The following is a 20346-nucleotide window of genomic DNA, read 5'->3' as shown; positions in this document are numbered from 1 at the left end:
CAGTTTAAGAACCATGGCCCTGCTTTGCTTTCAAAAGAAATAGTGACAACTCCAAGCCTTCTGTCTTTCTAATGTTACTTTTTTTTTTCAAAGATTTTTATTTACTTATTTGAGAGAGAGAGAGAGAACACTGTGCTTGAGTAGGGAGAGGGGCAAAAGGAGAGGAACATGCAGACTCCCCACGGGGCTTGGAGCACTAGATGGGAAAGTGCAGGGCTCACAGGGGGCTCGGCTCTGGGTGGGATCATCACCTGAGCCAAAGTTAGATGCTTAACTGAATGAGCCACCCAGGTGCCCCAGTCTTTCTAATATTATATGAAAGAGTTTGGAGTCCTGCACCTATGTCCAAAGCAGAGCTCCTTTACTTGCAATAGTGTGTTTAAAAAATCCTCAGAGGTTTTCAAAACTGGTACTTCCAGATCTCTGAGATTCAGAACCACCAATTAAAAATTGTATTAAGGGGGGCCTGGGTGACTAAGTTGGTTAGGTGTCCACCTCAGGTTCAGGTCATGATCCCAGGGTCCTGGGATCGAGGCCCACGTGGGGCTCCCTGCTCAGTGAAGAGTCTGCTTCTCCCTCTCCCACTCCCCCTCCTTGTGTTCTCTTTCTGTGTTTCACATACATAAAATCTTTAAAAAATAAAATAAAAAATAAAAAATTTAATCATATTTATTGATAACTAGGCTTTAGGGTGGGGAATCAATACAAATTACTGAATAGACAATTAGTATGGGAATCGAGAAACCAGAGTCTCAGTCCTGATTGACTGAGCCACCTTTTCTCTGAGCCTCAGTTTTTACATGTAAAATTAAGAAGCTAAAAATGAATTTCAAAGTCCTTTCTGACCCTAAAGAGTATTTTACAGTTCTGGAAAGTTAGTAACTTTGCCAGTTATAAGTTAGTGAGAGGATTTTTCTGGGAAATTATTCCTTGAACTATGAGAGCTGAGACACATTTCCAATCATGAATTTGAAGGCAGACTTACTCATCCTCACCCCTTAGAGCCTCTAGCACTTGTTAATAACTCCATTATGGCATTTACCATATTGCATCTTGAACAGTGGTGACTGTCTCCTATTCTAGTGTGGAAGGTTCACAAGGTCACAAACTGTCTCTTATTCAAGTTTTGCTAATGCCCAGCAATGCTTGACAGGGCAAGCATCTAATAGATGCCTAGGTAGTGGAAGAATAAATGAATTAGTATGTCACAAATTTTTTTCTAAAAAAAAAAAAAAAAAAATTTTTTCTAGGCATGATCTTGGTAGCTCTCTTAACCTTGTAACTCTTTTAAGGTATTTGTGTGTTGTTCACTCACAAGACTACTTTCATGACCCTGATGTCTGACAATCTAATATGTTGGATAAAAAGGAGAAGCCAGCCAGGACACTGCTAAAATGCTATCTCTAGGACCTCTGAGCTGAGATCATCATTCTGCAACAGATTCTTTTAAAAGAGACTTCTAGCTAAAGATGGGGAAAGTGAACACAAGCATTTATTTGCATTCCTACCTGAAACATCATCAAAAGTACAATAAAGGTGTGTGTGTGTGTGTGTGTGTGTGTGTGTGAGAGAGAGAGAGAGAGAGAGAGAGAGAGAGATCTACAAAGATGGAGCAAAGGTGAAACAAGATAACGACCACCAAATTTTAGAAATAGGAAACCAGCTAATGAAAATTAGGATTTAGCAGGCCTGAGAAAGCTGAATTCTAAGTCAGCAGTGGGGAAAGACAGTAAGCAACCTAACTCAGACTGCAGAATCTTCAAAATTGTAGACGGTGGTAGGACCAGGTTTGTCAAGGAGTACGGTCAAGGGGGATGGGATAAAGTATGCAGAATTGGTGGAAAGTTTGTTTTTAAGAAGGAAGTATAACCTCACACCCTCTGCTAAACATTGAGCATCCAGACACTTGCCCTCCCCAATCACAGTAGAAGACTGGAGATTTATTCTTTTTTTTTTTAAGATTTTATTTATTTATGCACGAGAGACATAGAGAGAGGCAGGGACACAGGCAGAGGGAGAAGCAGGCTCCATGAGGGAGCCCGACAAGGGACTCGATCCCAGGTCTCCAAGATCAGGCCCTGGGCTGAAGGCAGCGCTAAACCGCTGAGCCACCCGGGCTGCCCTGGAGATTTATTCTTTGTAGAAAATAGGACAGAAGTTCCCCCATGCAATGGATAGAATAAGAACCACATTAAAAACTTGGAGATTAAGTGAATGTGTATGCACTGATTACTGAGACCCACATAATCCTGGTAGCCATGTCTTTATTCTCCAAGCAGGAGAAAAAATCTTCATTGAGGAATTTGTAGATATTAAGAGGCAAGACCTAAAGATACTGATATCAGGAATTCCACAGTAAAAAGCCCACTGTGATTACCCTACAACTGAGATTATTTCAATAAGCGCATCCATGTGCACAGAGCTTCTAGTCACTTTTTTGGCTGACTCTTAAATATAAAGGGGCAACCAAGTATAAAAAAATGTAAAAAAATCTCTAACACAAAAGAGAAAAATTAAAGCAAGCAGTTTCAAGCAGTTTTGTGGTTTTTTTTTTTTTAATTAACTGGAAACAAAGGCTACAGAAGGAGATGGAAACTTCTAAAAAATACATCATTACTATCTTCAACAAGGTATTAGAAAATATTGCCTCAGTGAAATGAGACAGCATAATATAAAATCAGAATTCAAATAAAACCAACAAGTAAGGATCTTGGAACTAAAAGTCTGATATAAGAAATTTAAAACAAAACTTAATAGAAAGATTAAAAGATAAAGTTGAGTCTATCACCTAGAAAGAAAATAGGGAAAATGCAGAAGAGATGAAAAATAAAAGATAAAACATATGACAAATAAAAACAAAAATAAATTCAGGATATCAATATCTAAGTAACAAGAATTCCAGAAAACTGGAACCAAACAATAATAAAAAAGAAGGAGGAGAAGGAGCAGAAAGAGGAGGAAGAGAAACAGAATAGGAAATCAGTAAGGAAATAAATTCAGGAAAATTTTCTAGATGTAAACAATATGAGCTTCCATAGGGTAGAAGCCTATTAAGTTCCCAGCATAGTGGATAAATATTAAACCACAACACAGCAAATCTTTATGCATTTTGAGAACTTCAGCAAAAACAATAGATCCTACAAGTCTTCAAAGAGAAAAAATCAGCCATGTTCAAAAAATAATCAAGATAGCATCGGAGCAGAACAACAAAACTGAATGAGGGAAAAGACATTATACTGGTGCCATTTAAATTCTGAAGGAAAATTATTTTCAACCTACAGTTCTACACCTAGCCAAATTATTATTCAAATAAGAGGAAAGAATGAAAGTATTTTCAGATATTGCAAAGGCCCAGGAAGTTTAACTGCTATGTATCCTCTTTTTCAGGAAGCTCCTGAAAATTTATTCCATCAAAATAAGAGAGTAAAGAATACAGAGGATACAGAAGAACAAAAGAGCTAGGCAAAGAGATCTGAAGAATTTTTCCAAGGTGATGGAAAGGAAGGTTCCAGAATCAAATTCATGCACAGGGAATCAAAGGAAAAGAGCTCATGTAGAACCAAGTTGGAAAGTTCAGAGAGAGATTATTTCAAGAGGATGACCTTGATAGACTATCTGTATGACTGAATGTTTTGAGATGAGATTTGGAACACTGGCAGAGACTTGTAGTTAAATAGTGAAAACTGTAGAGAGCTGAGCAAACCAAAAAACCCAAGACAGCTATCAATCACAAAACACACACACACACACACACACACAAAATCTGAAGAGGAAAAGAAAAGTAATCATAAGTTACCTTGGCGTAGTCATAAAAGTATTTACAAGGTCATAATAATGTAACTACTAAATACTGATCTAACCAAAGGAATGATATAACAGCCCTGGGAAGATGGCAGGATAAAGGATGCCTGTGGTGGTGAGAAAGTGCTTATGAGAAGAGATAGAAAGTTCGTTTCCAAGGTGGGACATCAACAGAACTGAGAAATTCAGAAGCAGCAAGAATAGAATAGTATTTAAAGTATGAAGATAAATATCAAAAAGACTTTGAAGAGATTGTTTCTGGAGAGGAAGGAGATGAGGAACTATCTTGGATAATATGCTCTCTATAATTATGACAAAAATAACAAAAAAGGGAAGGAATCACCTCAAATTTTATTCTGAGGGATTGTCTTTATAACTCTTGCTCTAGAAATGTTTTTTTTTTCTAGAAATGTTTTTGAAGGAATGAGTAGCATAGGAAGCTGCAGCGTGTTCCCGAGCCTTCACATCCTACCAAGACATGATTCAATGGCCAGTCAAGATCAAAAGAGGTTGTTCAGAGAAAAGACAAGGCTGTCCTTGCCTTCTGTCTAACTGCTCCTTATGGCTATTAGATGAAAATCATCTGGTTAACTTCATTTTCAAAATCTTGCTCATTAATCTTTCACCAGCCAGGATGAGACTTTCTCTATACAAGGCGGTAGTCTAGATTTCAACCATTGATTTATCACTGTCCAGTTTGACAGGAAGTGTCTTCCTGGAAGTTTTAAGGCTTTGATCCTAAAGCAATATATTTGAGGGGTTACAGCTCTATGTTGAGTTAAAACTAGAAGTTCAGACTGGAATATTATGTTTGCAATTCATTTAAATAATTAAGCAAACCTGATTCCATCAGATTCAGCAAAAGCCATGGCTATGATTTTGTACCAGAGGCTATAATGAGGCAGTCTTGAGATATTTAACGATAGCTACATCTGGTTGAGTGCTTACTATATGCCAGGCAGTGTAGCAAATACTTTAATATATTATCTCATTTAATCATCAAAATGACTCCTTCAATAGATACTATTACTATCTCCATTATATAGATGATAAAATCTACAGTAAGGAGATAAGAAACCCTTCCCAATATCTTCAGCTAGAAAGTATACAACAAAAACCAAAACTAGAATTGGGTTCAGAAATTGGTCTTTTTAATTTCCCTGTATTCTCTAAAGAAAGATAGCCAGATGGGCAGCCCGGGTGGCTTAGCAGTTTAGTGCGGCCTTTGGTCCAGGGCCTTTGGGAGGTGCTAGTGCCTTGAGAGGGCACAGCTGCTCAGGTCTAGCTCTCATCACTGAAGATTGGATTCACCTGCTGGGTGACCCAGATGAAGGTGGTTCTCCGGCTCAACTCCTTCAGTTTAGCTGCTCCCACATAGGTACATGTGGAGCGGATGCCTCCAAGGATGTCTCGGATGGTATGTTCCACATCCCCTTTAAAGGGCACCTCCACCGTCTTTCCCTCTGAGGCCCTTAGAGGAGGAAATACTTTCTTACCTTTTCCTTTTGGATTCATAAGCCCAATGGCTCTTCCCTGGTCTCTGGCATTTACCCCAGTTCACCGCTTTTCCTCCAAGAATCGTACCGTGCACCTCCCAGCAGCCAGGACTTCTGCTGCCACCCTCTTGGTCACACTTTACAGGAACCCTCAGCTCCTGGACCTCTGCACATACCTGTGCTCAGCCACTCCCCCAGCATACTTCTTCATGGCCATTTCAGAACTCATCCCATAAAAGAGCTTGTACTTCTTGCCATCTCTCTCAATGAGCTCGCCACCTGATTCACTGTGCCCAGCCAGCATGCCACCCAGCATCACAAAGTCAGCTCCTGCTCCTGCCACCATCAAGAACGGGGGAAAGAACTGAATCTGGTCCGGGTGCCCACATGCCCACTCTTCAGAAGCAACTCACCAAATTCTCAGTCCTGTCAATGAGTCTAACATGTTACTGGTTTTGTTTCCCTAGCTGACACACAACCCACACAAGCCTGGTCTGCTCTGGCCTCTACTCCTCAGTGGGCCTGATTAAAAAAAAAAGAGAGAGACCCAGGATCTTTTTGGAGAGACCCATGGAGACCCAGGATCGAGTCCCACGTTAGGCTTCCTGCTTGGGGGCTGCTTCTCCCTCTGCCTGTGTCTCTGTCTCTCTCTCTCTCTCTCTACTCTCTGTGTCTCTCATGAATCAATAAATAAAATCTTTTAAAAAAAAAAGATAGCCAGAAAATAAAAATACATGATTGAAACTGTGGAAGGAGCCACGGTTTCCTTCAACAGACGCATGGATAAAGAAGCTGTAGTCTTGGAATGTATACAATGGAATATTACTCAGCCATCAGAAAAGACAAATGCCCACCATTTGCTTCAACATGGATGGAACTGGAGGGTATTATGCTGAGTAAAATAAGTCAATTGGAGAAGGACAGTCATCATATGGGTTCACTCATGCATGAAATATAAGGAATAGTGAAAGGGACTATAAGGGAAAGGAGGGTAACTGAGTGGGAAAAATTAGAGAGGGAGACAAATCTTGAGAGACTCCTAACTCTGGGAAACAAAGGGTTGCGGAAGGGGAGGTGGGTGGGGGGTTGGGGTAACTGGGTGATGGGCACTGAGGAGGGCACTTGATGAGATGAGCACTGGGTGTTACACTATATATTGGCAAATTGAATTTAAATTTTTAAAATGTGAAAAAAAAAGAAAGAGTGATGGTAAAGTTGAAGTCAAACATATTTCTCACTGGGCACCTGAGTGACTCAGTCGGTTAAGTGTCTGCCTGGCTCAGGTCATAATCTCAGAGTCCTGGGATCAAGCCCCACATCGGGCTCCCCACTCAGCAGGGAGTCTGCTTCTCCCTCTCCCTCTGTGCACTCTCTCTCTCAAGTAGCTAAATAAAATATTTTAAAAAATATTTTCCACACTGCTCTTCATATGCTTAAGGGTAGGACAGTTTGAACAGTTTCATATAACATAGTTGCAAAATACATATATATTAGTACTTGCGTAGTTTTTGTCCTGTCATTACAATTCTGAGACTTGATAATAATTTATAGACCTTCAGGGAGCAATTTTTGAACCTGACAGATTTCAAAAAGATTCTCTGGACCTTTCTCCTAAATGTCAATCTGTAATTTTCAATAAAAAATTTCAGGGGATTGTGAACCAAAAGTGAACAGAAGTGAAACTCACTGCTCCATTAAGCAAGGGAAGTGTCTCAGCATCAGAGATTGGCAAAAGTAAGAGTGAAATACTAGATGACAGCGTTTCCTCTGGCCATGGCATTAGGCTTATAGGTATGCCTTGCTTTGCAAAGTGAATGTTTTCTTGAAAAGCTAGGGAATAATTAATTGAAGTTTTGCAAGTAGAATTATACACTAAAAGCCCTGGGAATCTAATTTTTAAAGATAATTATATTAATTAATGTCTCTGAAATGTAAGTTATCATCATCTCCTACATTATGTAATTTGTAACAGGCCTCCACAATTTCCCCCCCAATCTTTCATGATTCATCATTCACCGTTTCCTATCCCCAAACCTACCTGCTTCATGAAAGCGGGACTTTGTCTTGTCACTACTATGTTCAGCACCTGGAACAGTATCCAGCATAACAAATATTTGCTAGATGAATGGATTAGCCAATCACTTCATGTTTTCCTCATTGCAACATGTCTACCAAGTAATCTATACCTCTGCTTATACTAATCCATCAGCCTGGAATACTTTTCCAATGTTTCAGTTCCATCTCTTTGCAAGAGCAAGCTCCAATGCCAAGTCCCTTCTCTGTTGGGAGAGATTATATTTCTATATCTGGTGTCAGAGCAAAAGGAATAAACCCTGTCATAGTCATTGGTTCCTAGCCTATTAACACATAGCTAGAACAATCCATACAGAAGATATGACATTGAAAGTAAGAACAATCCATACAGAAGATATGACATTGAAAGTAAATTTAAAATTTAATCTAAATGTTCACATGCACTGCCCGCTGTCAACTCTTCCCATTTGTGACTACCATCAAAACCTTCTCTATGAGGTCTCCATGAGGTCAGAAACTGTCTTTTTTTTCATTTTTAATCCCAATGGCAAGCAATGTACATGGCACAGACAGATGGATAAATGAATACATCCAAATGCCTGTTATTTGTACACATGTATTATTTATTTACATTATTAACAACAACTTTGTATGAACTAACTAACCAGCACGGTTGTACTGGGGTGATTTTCTAAGACTAATCTTGCTTACTCTTTTAAGCTATAGGTTTTCCTCATAAGAATGTTACCCATAATCCCTTATTCTGACATTCCTCAATAATTAGCAAAATCCATATTTATTTCTATATTCAATAACAAGGTACAAGAGAACCTTAGACTAGATTGTTGTCTATGCAGCCTGAAGAAACTGGACTTCATTTTAAGCCAGACGATGGAAACAAATTTGTAAAATTCTGATTTAAAAAAACAAAAACAGTGGGTTAACCAGTCACTGTCACTACTCTTTAATTTTTATAGTGTGATATAAACAGTATGTCTAAAAAAACACCATTTTGAACCATACACTACCATTCTGGTGGCTCCAATTGAAAAAAAAAAAATGAGTGAGCCAGAATTAGGCAAAAGGATAAAACTACTGAGGGCAGCAAGGTCAGCAATCTAAAGAAGAGTGGGGAGGAGTGGAACCAATTCTAGACCCATCACAGCTCAAGACAAAGGAGGAGGAGAATGATCCGGAAAGGAAAGAATATGGCACTGTGAGTAAGAAATGTGGCAGCTTCCAGCATCAAGTAGGAATCCTGTCATTGTATCAGGAATGTTCATGGGGTGTGAAGGACACCAGAGCTGCATCTAGATCCCTGAACAAGGCTAACATAATTATGGGGAGTTTGAGACAAGAATTCAGCCCCATCCGGGAACAGAGGAAGTAGTAAGCCTAAAGTTCAAATAAGAACCACAACAGCAACAGCTGTTATGATTGAGTACTGATTTTATGCTTGATTCTTTATATATTTTTTTCTTTCCTTGTCCCATTCATTTAAAAGAGCCATGGTTCAAATGAAGAGGCAAAGACCCAGAGGTAGATTTTGACCAAGTCAGAAGGATTAACAAGTTGCTAACTGTATGGCTTATATTCTTTCTACCATTGCACTGAGCTTCCCAAATAAGCAGGACAACTATTTGAGATGAGGTGGGGAACCAAAAAAAAAAAGGAAGTTGTAACCCCATGCCCTTGGGTTTGGAAGTCAAAAGAGCAGAGCTCTTTCTCATCTCATACCCACTTGACAGCAGGCAGGAACTCCTAGTGATTCCACAAGTTGGCTCTCATTGGCACGGGGCTTGGGTGAGACTGAGTCTTACAGAGGTCAGGCATCCGAAAGGTTAATGAAATGTACACATGTAGCATGTGTGGGCACAGTTGGGCTTGTTTTTCAGTAATAAAAGGAGATTAACTGACTTACCAGACTAGAGCAAAATAAGTCTTAGATGTAAGAGTCAAACTCACAGACTAAGAAGCCAGTCTGCCACTTCCTAGCTAGGTGATCTGGACAAGTTACTTAAAGTCTCTATGGCTGGTTTTTCACTCCCTAAAATAGGAATAACAATAGTGTCTGATTCACTGGATTGTTATTAGGATTAAATGAGTCAATATATGTAAAACACAGTGCTTGGTACAAAGCAAAAGCTATATTAGCATTATTTCAAAGACAGTAATCTCTTCACTTGTTCTTTTTCTTGTTCTTTTTTTTTTATTTTTGGGGAGAGAGAGAAAAAGAAAGAAAGAGTGTGTGCATGCGTGCGCACAGGTGAGGAAGACGCAGAGAGAGAATCCCAAGCAGGCTCCACAGCGTGGTGACCAACCTGGTGCTCAATCTCAGGACCCTGAGATCATGACCCTAGCTGAAACCAAGAGTTGGACCCTTAACTGACTGAGCTACCCAGGCACATCTCTTCAAACGTCCTTTCAACATTTCACATGAATAAAACATAAAACTATGAAGCATAGAGAGATTTGCTTGAGTTCAGTTTCAGTAGACCTGTTTAAAAGTTTATCACTAAGCCCAATACCTAGTGTACCTATGCCTTATTAAAAAAAAAAAAAAACACTTAAATATTGGTGAAACATTTGAAAATGGGGGAATAAATCCATTCAAAATCCAATTATCATTACCCAAATATTGCCGTTTTTGGCATATTACCATCTATTCTTTGTCCATGGACACAGAAACTTTAATGTAATCAGTACATATAACCACATCTCTGTATTTCTAATTATAGCTCATATTCATAAACATGGTAATGACTGTCAAATATTCCACCCCATTACTGTAGTTCATTCTTTGTGCAATCAGAAATTCAGCTTACTAACCATGAAACTCTTAGACTTTGGATAGCTTTCATCTGAAAGGAAATGTATCTTCTATCTAAAATGATCAGTAGCCAATCAAATATCAGAAGAGATGGTTATCGGTTTTTAAATTGTTTGAAGGCTGAAGGACTGAGTGCAATTATTTTTGAATAATATATCACTGCTGATTGAGAGCTAAAAGAAAATCAGATCTATTATGTCACTAAAACACTCAGCATTTGGATTTCTTGCATTATTCTGTTTGTCTTTCCTTTTTTTAGGGGTGAGTTGCCGGTTAGGTTGGGAGAAAGGAGAAAACCATATCTACCAAATCAACTTCACATATGACTGATATATAAATAAATTAATCTTAATTGAAAAGAAGAGACATGTAAGGTAAAAAAAAAAAAAGTTATAAAACCATAATGTACAATCTGCTGAGCAAAAATGTCACTCAGCCAAAGAAATAGGACAGACCAAGGCATCAACCATAAATCCTTCAACAGAATTTATCCACTGTCGTCCCTACATAAATACTTCTCAAAATGCTGGTTCTGACAATCCCAGAAATGAAATGAATCTTGCTTCTAATCCACCCTTGTTTCACAGATGAAGAAACAAGAACAGAGAAAGGAAGTAACCAGCTCAGTTTCATTATGAGTTGGGGTGGGAATCAGGACTCAAATCCAAATCTTCAGACTCCCCAGCCAGGGTCTTTGCCACAAGGCCCCAGAAGCTCCCTGCTCAGATCAGACATACCTGACCTATATGTGGTCACAATCATGCAACCTACAATTGCCAGCCAAGGAGCAAGTCTCCTCCTCATCTTAGTTCTTTCTCACTTGGAACCAAGTTACTTGCTCAACTCGCTTATAGGTCTGGCAATGTCAGTCACACAACTCACAGGATTAAAAAGCTAGCTCAAACCAACAGTGGGTCTTTAAAAATTAATGTGGTAGTTATGACCACCATATTTTGTTTTCCATAGACGTCAAGTCTACAAAGGATGAAGTAAGGGAAGAATACGTACTAGCTGAAAAAGCAGTTTCTTTGTAATAAGAAAGTAGAAATCAGTAGGCAAATAGAGTTGGGTTTTTGTTTTTTGTTTTTTGTTTTTAAAAAACGGCTTAAGACACTGAGCTCCAGAGAGGAGAAGGAAGAGACTGTTCCCCAGGTTCCTCCCCTGAATTCAGGGACTTGAACCTGAATCCAGATTTGCAAGCATGTAGTCCAATATTAGTGTTGCTGTTGTTGTTTTAATCAAAGTACTTTATTTTTTTTTCCATTTCAAGTTTGTATTTAAATTCCATTTAGTTAACATACAATGTTAGTTTCAGGAGTAGAATTTAGTGATTCATCATTTACATGCAATACCCAGTGTGTATCACAAGTGCACGCCTTAATCCCCATCACCCATTTAGACCATCCCTCCATCCACCTCCCCTCCTGCACCCCTCATTTGTTCTCCATAGTTAAGAGTCTGTTTTCTGGTTTTAGTTTTATTTCATCAGACCACGCAGGATGTTTGCTGTGCCTCAGTGAATCACACCAGTTTGCCATCTCGTACCCACCAGCGTGCATACCCCCAATTGAAAAATTCAGCCTTATAGAATCCAAACACTGACTCAGTAATCAATAGATACTGCTTATTAAATAAATCAAACAATCATCTTGTTTTAAAATTGCTTTGGCTGTTTCCTTTGCCTCAGTATTATTGAGGGGTTTGCTGTATTTGCATTATCACTTGGCTTTTTACACTGATGTTGATGCCAAGTCCACAGGTAAAAAGGACCCATGACATCTCATTTTAAATCATTTGTAGACTTGCAAACAAAGTGTGATTTACATGGCAACCTTTCTCTTGACACATAGCAAATATTTCTCTGTTAAATCCCAAAAGAGAAAAAGAAGTAAATCAAATTCAATTTTAAAGAGTACTAGAAATGTTAAAAAATATTTTGAAATGAAAGAAGTGCCTTAGGAGAAAATTGTATATAAATAATCTAATTTTAAACATAGCAGATTTTAACAATTAGAATAATTATGTCATATTTTTTTGGAAGTCAGAAACATATCTAGGTTTTTGGTTTCCAAAAAGTTGAAAAGGAATGTCCCAATTAATGTGTAATATTTGCTCGACCGATTTGAACATTATCAGTATTTGAGGATTGAAGAAAAACCCAATTGTTTCACATGGGTGATAACTGTAGGAATGAATGGGGTAAGGAGAGATGGACACATTATTGGCAGATTGGCATTGCTGCATCCTCCTGACTTCTGGTTAAGGGAATTTTTGCTGGGTTTAGTTATCTTCTGAATGGCCTCTGAAAGCTTCTGGGTGTTTTGTTGTTGTTGTTGTTGTTGTTGTTTTTCTACAGAGTAATCCCTTTGCCACTGCTTCTCAGGCTAATAGCAGTCTGGAAGCAGAAGAGAAACAAAAAAAACCTAACCACAGAACAGCAGCTTCATTTCCTTTTTTTGCAGAGTTTAAATACTATATGTTGGCAAATTGAATTTAAACAAACCAAAAACAAAAAAAAGTAAAAAATAATAATAATAATAAAGAGTAAAAAAGCTTAAAAAAATAAAGCCCACTTTCACTTATCTGCGTCCTCTGATTCACTGGTGATGGGGTTTGTTTCAGCTAAAAAGCCAGCATATGCTTTTTCTAAAATGAAAAAAGAAAAAGATAAAGAAAATGCTCTGTGGAGGAGCAACAGGTGTCTTTTGGGACTTCTTCCAAGGTGCCATCGGTTTCATCACAGCAACAAAATACCACCGGAGGGTGGGAGTCCCCAGATACCCAAATACAAGAAGACAGAGATTGTCTCAAAAAGTACTGGAGAGAAAAGCAAACTAAAATTAGAACTATAGGCATAGATCTTGGGAAAAAAAAATCTACCATGTTGTCAATACAAAGATGTTAATACAGAGATGATGAAGATGTTGGGGGAAAATGATGTGTCTTCTTAGCCTCAGACATTCACCATCCATTGACCTATTTGCTATCCCAAGCCTGTAGTATAAGAATTAGGTCTCTTGTCTACATGTCACTCTCTTAACACTAAAGATAATAATAATCAAGATCCGGGAGGTAGGAGTCCTGTAGTGTTCCTGACAAAGGACTCGGGTACATGTTATAGTTCGATATTAGTCCCTGTGGTTTATCTATTGATTCATAATTGAGAGTGCATACCCTAATTATGTGAGGTACTTCATAAATATCTTAGTCCCGTGTCCCATGCACACCCAGGGATTCTGATGTGTACTTCTGATGGAGAATGCTATTAGTCATCAGATTTCATGTAGTCAATGTTTTATACCCATTCAAGGTATAATACTTGACCTAATGCATCTCCATTCCCAAGCCCACAAGATGTTATATAATTGCCTCACAAATAATTCCTAGCAAAACAGACACAAATTCAGGTGTTTGAGAAGTTACTACATAAATACAGAATATACACAAAATAAATCCCTTTTAGTAAATTAAAGCCTTTGAGAAGTCAAGGCAGATGACGTATTGAGCATCTATGGGGTATACTTGCCTCTAAAGCTACAAAGGTGGCAAAGGACCAGTTTCTCCTCTCCAGACTTCACATTCTCGTGAAAAGACAAACACAGCTAGTAATACCAAAAGACTATGATTCTAAAGAAACTCTACATGCTTTATTGGCATGAGTTTAATTTCATAATCATAATAGTATTATTTGGGGTTTGGGGTGAGTACAATAATTCTTATTTAACCGAAGAACAAAGATGAGATGAGTTGCCTAAGTCACTTAGTCTATCTGAGTCTTTGGTTTATTATCTCTAAAATGAAGTTAAAATGTCTAACAGGTTTGAAGGGAGATGATATATATTAAAAGCCCTTTCAAAGAATACAGAGTGTCTCATGAATGTTATTTATGGCTGTTAATATGTGAAAAGTCAGAAAATCCAATATACCATGATTGGTCACTTAGTGGGTAGGTACAAAACACCATACCTAATAGGGTCAGTACTTCAGAAGCTTAAAGGCATAACAAGACAGAGATAAGGGGATGATACTCCAGGCCACCTCCAGATGCATTCCTAATGCTAACAAGCCTCATGATAAGCACCTAAGTGAGACAATAGGTTACTAGCAAGCTATCTGGTCAGTCGGAACTGCTTTTAGAATAGATACCTAGCCTGAGTTCAGATGTTTTCCCCACACAACAATTTTGTTTCAATAAACCAAAGGGGGAACTAAAGGTAGGCACTATTGCTGTGGAATTTATAGTGCCCCTATGAAGGCCATTAATCACTGGAAGACTTTATATTCTAGCTTCCTGGGTAACCACTATAGCTCTGAAAAATGAATGAGGAAAAGACAATGTTGGAAATCAATAGGTCTTGAGCCTGTTCATATGTTCCTAGACTGGAAGCTCCCAGAGAGCAAGCCAATGCACTATTTCTATCCCCATCCCCTGCATTTAACAATGGGCTTGGAAGAATGCAGCAACTAAGAAAATATTTTGAATTACATGAAATGAACTTCCTTTAATATTTAAGAATCAGGAGACTCAGAGAGGGAAAATGATTTGTCCAAGGTTACATATTAGAGTGGGGTTAGGAACAATGCCCAATGCCTATTCTATTATGTTTTTTACTGCATTATATTTTACTTATCCTGCCACAATGGCCTCAGAGTTTTGGAATTCTTTTTTTTTTTAACCACAAAATAGCTTTTCTTAAAATCACTTCCCAGCTCTGCTAAACTAGTTACTACATACACCTTTCTTTTCTCTCCTGCAGAGTGGACCACCCTGGTTTCAGAGAAATGACTGTTGTATGCCTTATATATTGGTTCATGCCCCTGGTTCGACTCTAATGGTTGGTGTGAAACCCAGAACCGAGTTGAATCTTCACTGGGAATACATGTACAGTTCTCTACAGAGAAAGCAGGTCAGGTTACTGCCTTCTATGTTCTGGAATCAAATGTTCTGGAATCACACTGATGTTTCTGGTAGCCAAGCATCTTTCACCTTTTCCAACTTATCATCTCCTGCATGTGTGAACATGGCATGGTAAACTAAGTAAGGCCATTCAATTCAACATATGTAACCTGAGCCCCTGCTATGATAAACAAGAATGTTTTATTTGAAGCAGGCAGCTGGGTAGCTGCAGAATGTTAGAGGTTCAGATAATGCCCAGAGGAAGGTTAATCTATTAGTGGAGACATGAGAGGGAGATCTTTAAGATCGGAGATTGCATCTTATCTGTTCTTTCACAGTCTCAGAAGTAAGTAGATTGAGAACATACCAGGTGCTCAATAAATATTCATTTAAATAAGGAACACAAAAATTGCAATGCTGATTATAGGAAATGCTTTATGTGGGGGACAAAAAAGTACTGAGGTCATATACGGTATGCCAACAAAATACTAATTAGATGTGAGTGAGGTCAGAGAAGATTTTATGAAGCAAGGGGCACATAAAACGACTCTCAAAATAATAGAAGAGGGACATATGACTATGGGAAGAGGCTAAGACTACATTCACTCTAAGATGCGTCTTGACTTAAGCAGTCTAACATCACACTAGGTTAATACCAGGACATTGTCAGGAGCTCAGATTGAATCTACAGAATAGGTGTTAAAGATAATCAGGGGTTGAAGATAAACAGCTCGAGAAATAGCAGAGAGGGCATTTAAAAGTGAGTCCATTTTTCTGATCTAACGATGAATCAAGCAATTTCTTTTGCATCTCATCTCCGTTCTTTCCAAAAGCAACCCAAGACCTCTAACCTGATTACATATCCAGGAGCTTCTGTATTGATTAGAGGATATCACATCCGCTATACTGAGGTGGCAGTCTTAGATGTCAGTTCTCTAAGATGTAAACCAGTGCTTCTTAAACTTTAGTGTGCATGCAAATGACCAGCAGATTTTCCTGAAATGTATATTTGATTCAGTAAGTCTACGGTAGGCCTGCAGTCCTGCATTCCTACCAAATTCCCAGAAATGTTAATGCTATTTGTCTATGGACCACAACTTGAGTAGCAAGGGCCTAGACCAGGGGTTAAGTCGGGCTTTCTATTACTGTCACCTGGGGAGCTTTGTAAAAACACCTACACCCAGGTCCCACTCCAGAATGTCCAGAGGGGTGCCCTAAGCATCTTTATGCTTTGAATGTTCCACAGGTGTTTCTAATATGCCAGCCTGAGGTTGAGAACCTAGGTAGACAAAGAGAAGATGCAGTGCAGGTAGAAAAGGAGAAAAAGTAGAAGAGAGGGAAGGACAAAGAACCTCTTTCCTAACTCTAAATCAATGCTTCTCAAACTGTAATGTGCAAGTACATTACCTGGGAATGTTGTTAAAACTCAGATTCAATAAGCCTGGAGTAAAGATCCAGATTTTGCAGTTCTAAAAAAAACTAGTGTTCAAATCACATTTTGGTTATCAAGAATCTAAGTGAATGATTCCCAAACATTGATGCACCTGGTATCTTAAAAAAAAAAAAAAAATACCTGTGCCTCTCTCACACCTCAACATTCTGATATCACTGCCATGGGTTTTAGCCAGGCATGAGGATGTTTAAAAAGCCTGCCAGATGAATCTAATGTACAGCAAAGTTTGTGAAGCAATGTTAGGCACAAATTCTGTCAAAGCTAGTCAGACTGCGCAGCAATCCTATCTTAGAGGTGATATTAATTATCATGGTGCATCGAAATCACTGAAATTAGATCATGATTGATTGCTAGGTCAATTGATTTATTTTCCTCTCCTCCTTACCCTAGATGATAGGAAGTGATGGAAAGCAATAAGTAAGGGAGCCAAAAAAAAAAAAAAACTTATTTGTAAATGACATTCTACTAGAGACTCTGGTCAAGTGTTCTAAGAAAGGTTTTCAAATGCTGGAGGTAATGTGAAGGTTGTCAAATGCTGGCCACAAGATTCCAGATTAACTGGGCCATCAGATTCTTTTCTGAAATAGAGAACTCTTGAACCTTCAACTGAATCATGCAATAACACTCTTTGAATCTATGTTAAAGGAGTTTCCGGTAGAAAAAAAAAATTGTATGTACTTACATTTGAGAATGTCTTCCTAGAATTAGATTTAAATCTGCTCGGGGAAGAAGTTTGCACATGACAGCATAAAGTATGAAAGATGCTCCGATTAGAATAAGATACAGATACGCTCCTTTTAATATACTTTTTTTCTACTATAATAAAAATTTCAAGTTAGCTACCATTTTTAGCTGTGCCATTGCATCAACTTAGAAAGTGAGGCCAATATGTAAGTAATTAGCCATTCTTAACATGATCACTACCTGGGTAATTCAGTTTTATAAAGGAAGTCTAAGAACTAAATGCATAAGGACTTTCAGTGTGTCTTTTACCTGAGGTGATTATGCTGTGCTATCGCTGCAAAATGACCACAATATTGGCTTGGGACAAAATTCTTCATTGCCTTTGGGTCGGTGCTGTGAATCACGCCCGAATCACTGCGCTCTGGATTGGCATAGAACTTCTGGCCTGATTCTTCTCAGATACAGTCCTGAGATTCTTTCTTGACTCCAAATTCCCAAGACTGGCAGTACTTGATAGCTACAATGCCACTGTTATCAATCTGAGATATAAACCACCTGGAACTTTGAGCGACATGTAGCATATTTTGCCGGCAAAGAAGGGAAACAAAAAATTATCACTAAGAGACACATCCTCTTTTATCATGGACCAAGAATTATTGTATAAATTAGAGGCAAAAGTGTTACTAAGAACCCTTGCCAAATAACCAAGTTTAATAGCCAAATAGCAGGTGTCATCTAAGTACAAAAAAAAAAAAAAAACTGCTTTAGAGTAAAATGATACTCTCTGTTGTTAACTTACATGCCAGAAATACTTAATCAACTAGAATATTACAGACCTCTATGAGTTAAAACTGGCTTCTCATTCAAAAACGGATTACACAATAGAGTTAATTTATGCCTCGTGTACATAGGGACGTGGATTCTCTCATGTATGTACATCATTGTATATCATAGAAATGCCCATCAGCAAATCGTAAGGATAATTTGTCTACTTTGAAAATTGCCAACCAGTCCAAATCCATGTTAATTCAGTTCTTTTCATACTGTAAATGCTCATGTAGGTTCAAATACTTATGTCTTCCAATTAAATACTTAAAATACTTTACTGACCACATACCTGCTATCATCTGACACTCCATTTTTACAGATCAGCTCAGAAATAGGTAACCCACCACCACTCCCTGATCCTGAGCACATTACCACGATGACTGACATTCCCGGTTTAAAAATAAAACCTGGTTTCAAATATAGCTTCTCGAGTTCTGGGTAATGAATATAGTTTCATAAAAGTTGACATCATTTATTCTGATTTCACCCGAATTAAATACATCCAGTATTCCTACTGGATATCTGACCACATCACTCAAGGTTCTCGAAACCTGGTGGGTGTTTGAAGGGGGAGGAGGAGGAAGAGGGGGAGGAGGAGGAGGAGGAGGAGGAGGAGGAGGAGGAGGAGGAGGAGAAGGAAGAAACCTGCATAGATGGAGTTAAACCCAAAGGATATCCAACCTAACAGTTGTAATAATCATTTTGTTTATGTGTGTTAAATATGTCATCACAAGTTGATTTCTACAGCTCATTTACCAGTTCGTATGTGTATAGTATGCAGATTTGCTTATGAGGAGAATATTAATATATACATGTTCAGAACTAGTAAATGCATCATGCTTGGGAGCCTAGCAGTACTCCGATACACTGTTCTCCTTAGAGGTCAGTTCTAACGCACACTGTTTCAAATAGACCCAATTTCTCTGCTGATATATATTCAAAATGCAGTAGGATGTGGTCATACACGCCCAGAAATACCATCTTTATGGGGTGGGGGTGGAGAAACCCAAACATTTTTTTATAGCAATGCATTATTGGATATCGGATACAAACATGCCTGTCAGCAAGCCTAAAGCGAATGAAATATCTGTATTTGAGCCCATCCATTCTCCAAAAAAGAAACTGCTTTACCAACACATCTCTCCTCCCCCACCATCTAAAGACTCTCCCCCCACCCACCCACCAAAAAGAAGAAAAAAAAAAAAAAAACTCATCACACTTCACTACGCAACTGATGGAGTATTAAACACTGCCTTCCAAGCTGTGGGAGTTAAAAAGAAGTCGCCTTCCTGCCACACTCCCCTGGTGCTGCAACGGACATAGCATCTCCTCCTATCGACCTAGTATGATGCTCGCTCCCCGAGCACTGCAGTCCCCTCGCTGAGGACTGCCCTGGCCACACGCACATGCAGCGGGAAGTCCCCCGATGGGGACAACCACATACCTTTGCTCTCCATTTCGGTCCCTTTCGAGTGCTGGAAGTTCAATGGAAGTTGGCCGGAAGACGTGGGCCCGCTTCAGATCCCCAAATCTGGGAAGCCAATCTGATGATTTCGCCCGTACTTCCTTCCTTCCCCTCAGGCTTCCTGAAAGATGGGATTTCTTAAACCTTGAAGCTGCAACCAGCCACCAAAGGACACTTAGCAGCAGCAGCAGCAGCAGCAGCAGCAGATTGCCTCTACAGGGGCTAGGTTGCGACGCGCATCTGGTATTGAAATGCATGCACGGAGCCCGCTCACAATTTTTTTTTTTTTTTTTTTTTTTTTTTTACCTGAGTCTGGAAGCTGCGAGCAGGAGCTGTCCTCCGAGCGTGGTGCTGCAGGTGTAGTGACAGATCATCCCACTTCGCTCCCTGGATGTACAGCAGATTTGCATGGGCGCTGGCACGCATGCGCAGGGCCTCCCCCCGCCCCTCTTCGCCGCCTCCCGCTCCCCCGCCCCCCTCGCCTCTTCTCCCCAATACGGTCCTCAGTTACCCCAGCTGAGGAGCTGTAGCATTCGGTCACAGGGAAGCGCTGCTAAAAATAAACGCCGGACCGGATTTTCCTTTGCAAACTAGCAAATGGATTGGATTGGGATTGTGCATCAGTCCCCTAGGACCTTCCAGGATGGGGTTACTAAGGAAGCCTCGGGGGAGGCGAGGAGGGTCTCTGAGCTGGGTAGGGCTTTATTCAGAAGCAGGAGGGAGAGAAGAGGAGGAGGTTTACGAATCCTATTCAGTGATCACGATTTGGGGTTCTCTTCCGAGTCGCTGCAGTAACTTTCCAGGTGTATCCTTCCCCTTCCTCTCCCCGCTGCCCCTGACTTTTTATGTCTCTTTGCA

The 20346-nt window shown here is 39.3% G+C and overlaps 1 protein-coding gene across 1 annotated transcript in view; it reads right to left on the bottom strand.

Moving 5' to 3' along the window:
• Positions 1–19887, bottom strand: part of FGF12 (fibroblast growth factor 12) — a 550074-nt gene extending 530187 nt beyond the window's left edge. The window contains exons 1-2 of the mRNA XM_041732039.1: positions 19795–19887; positions 19468–19609 (exon numbers count right to left, since the gene is read on the bottom strand). Of these exons, the coding sequence (XP_041587973.1) occupies positions 19468–19480 (13 nt within the window). The 5' untranslated portion in view covers positions 19481–19609; positions 19795–19887. The remainder of the gene's footprint in view (positions 1–19467; positions 19610–19794) is intronic.
• Positions 19888–20346: the final 459 nt, after the last annotated feature.

This window comes from Vulpes lagopus, chromosome 17 (genome assembly GCF_018345385.1).
Source record: "Vulpes lagopus strain Blue_001 chromosome 17, ASM1834538v1, whole genome shotgun sequence".
Taxonomy (NCBI): Eukaryota; Metazoa; Chordata; class Mammalia; order Carnivora; family Canidae; genus Vulpes; species Vulpes lagopus.
Note: the sequence above shows the minus strand (reverse complement) of the source record. Positions and strands in the feature narration are given on the sequence as shown.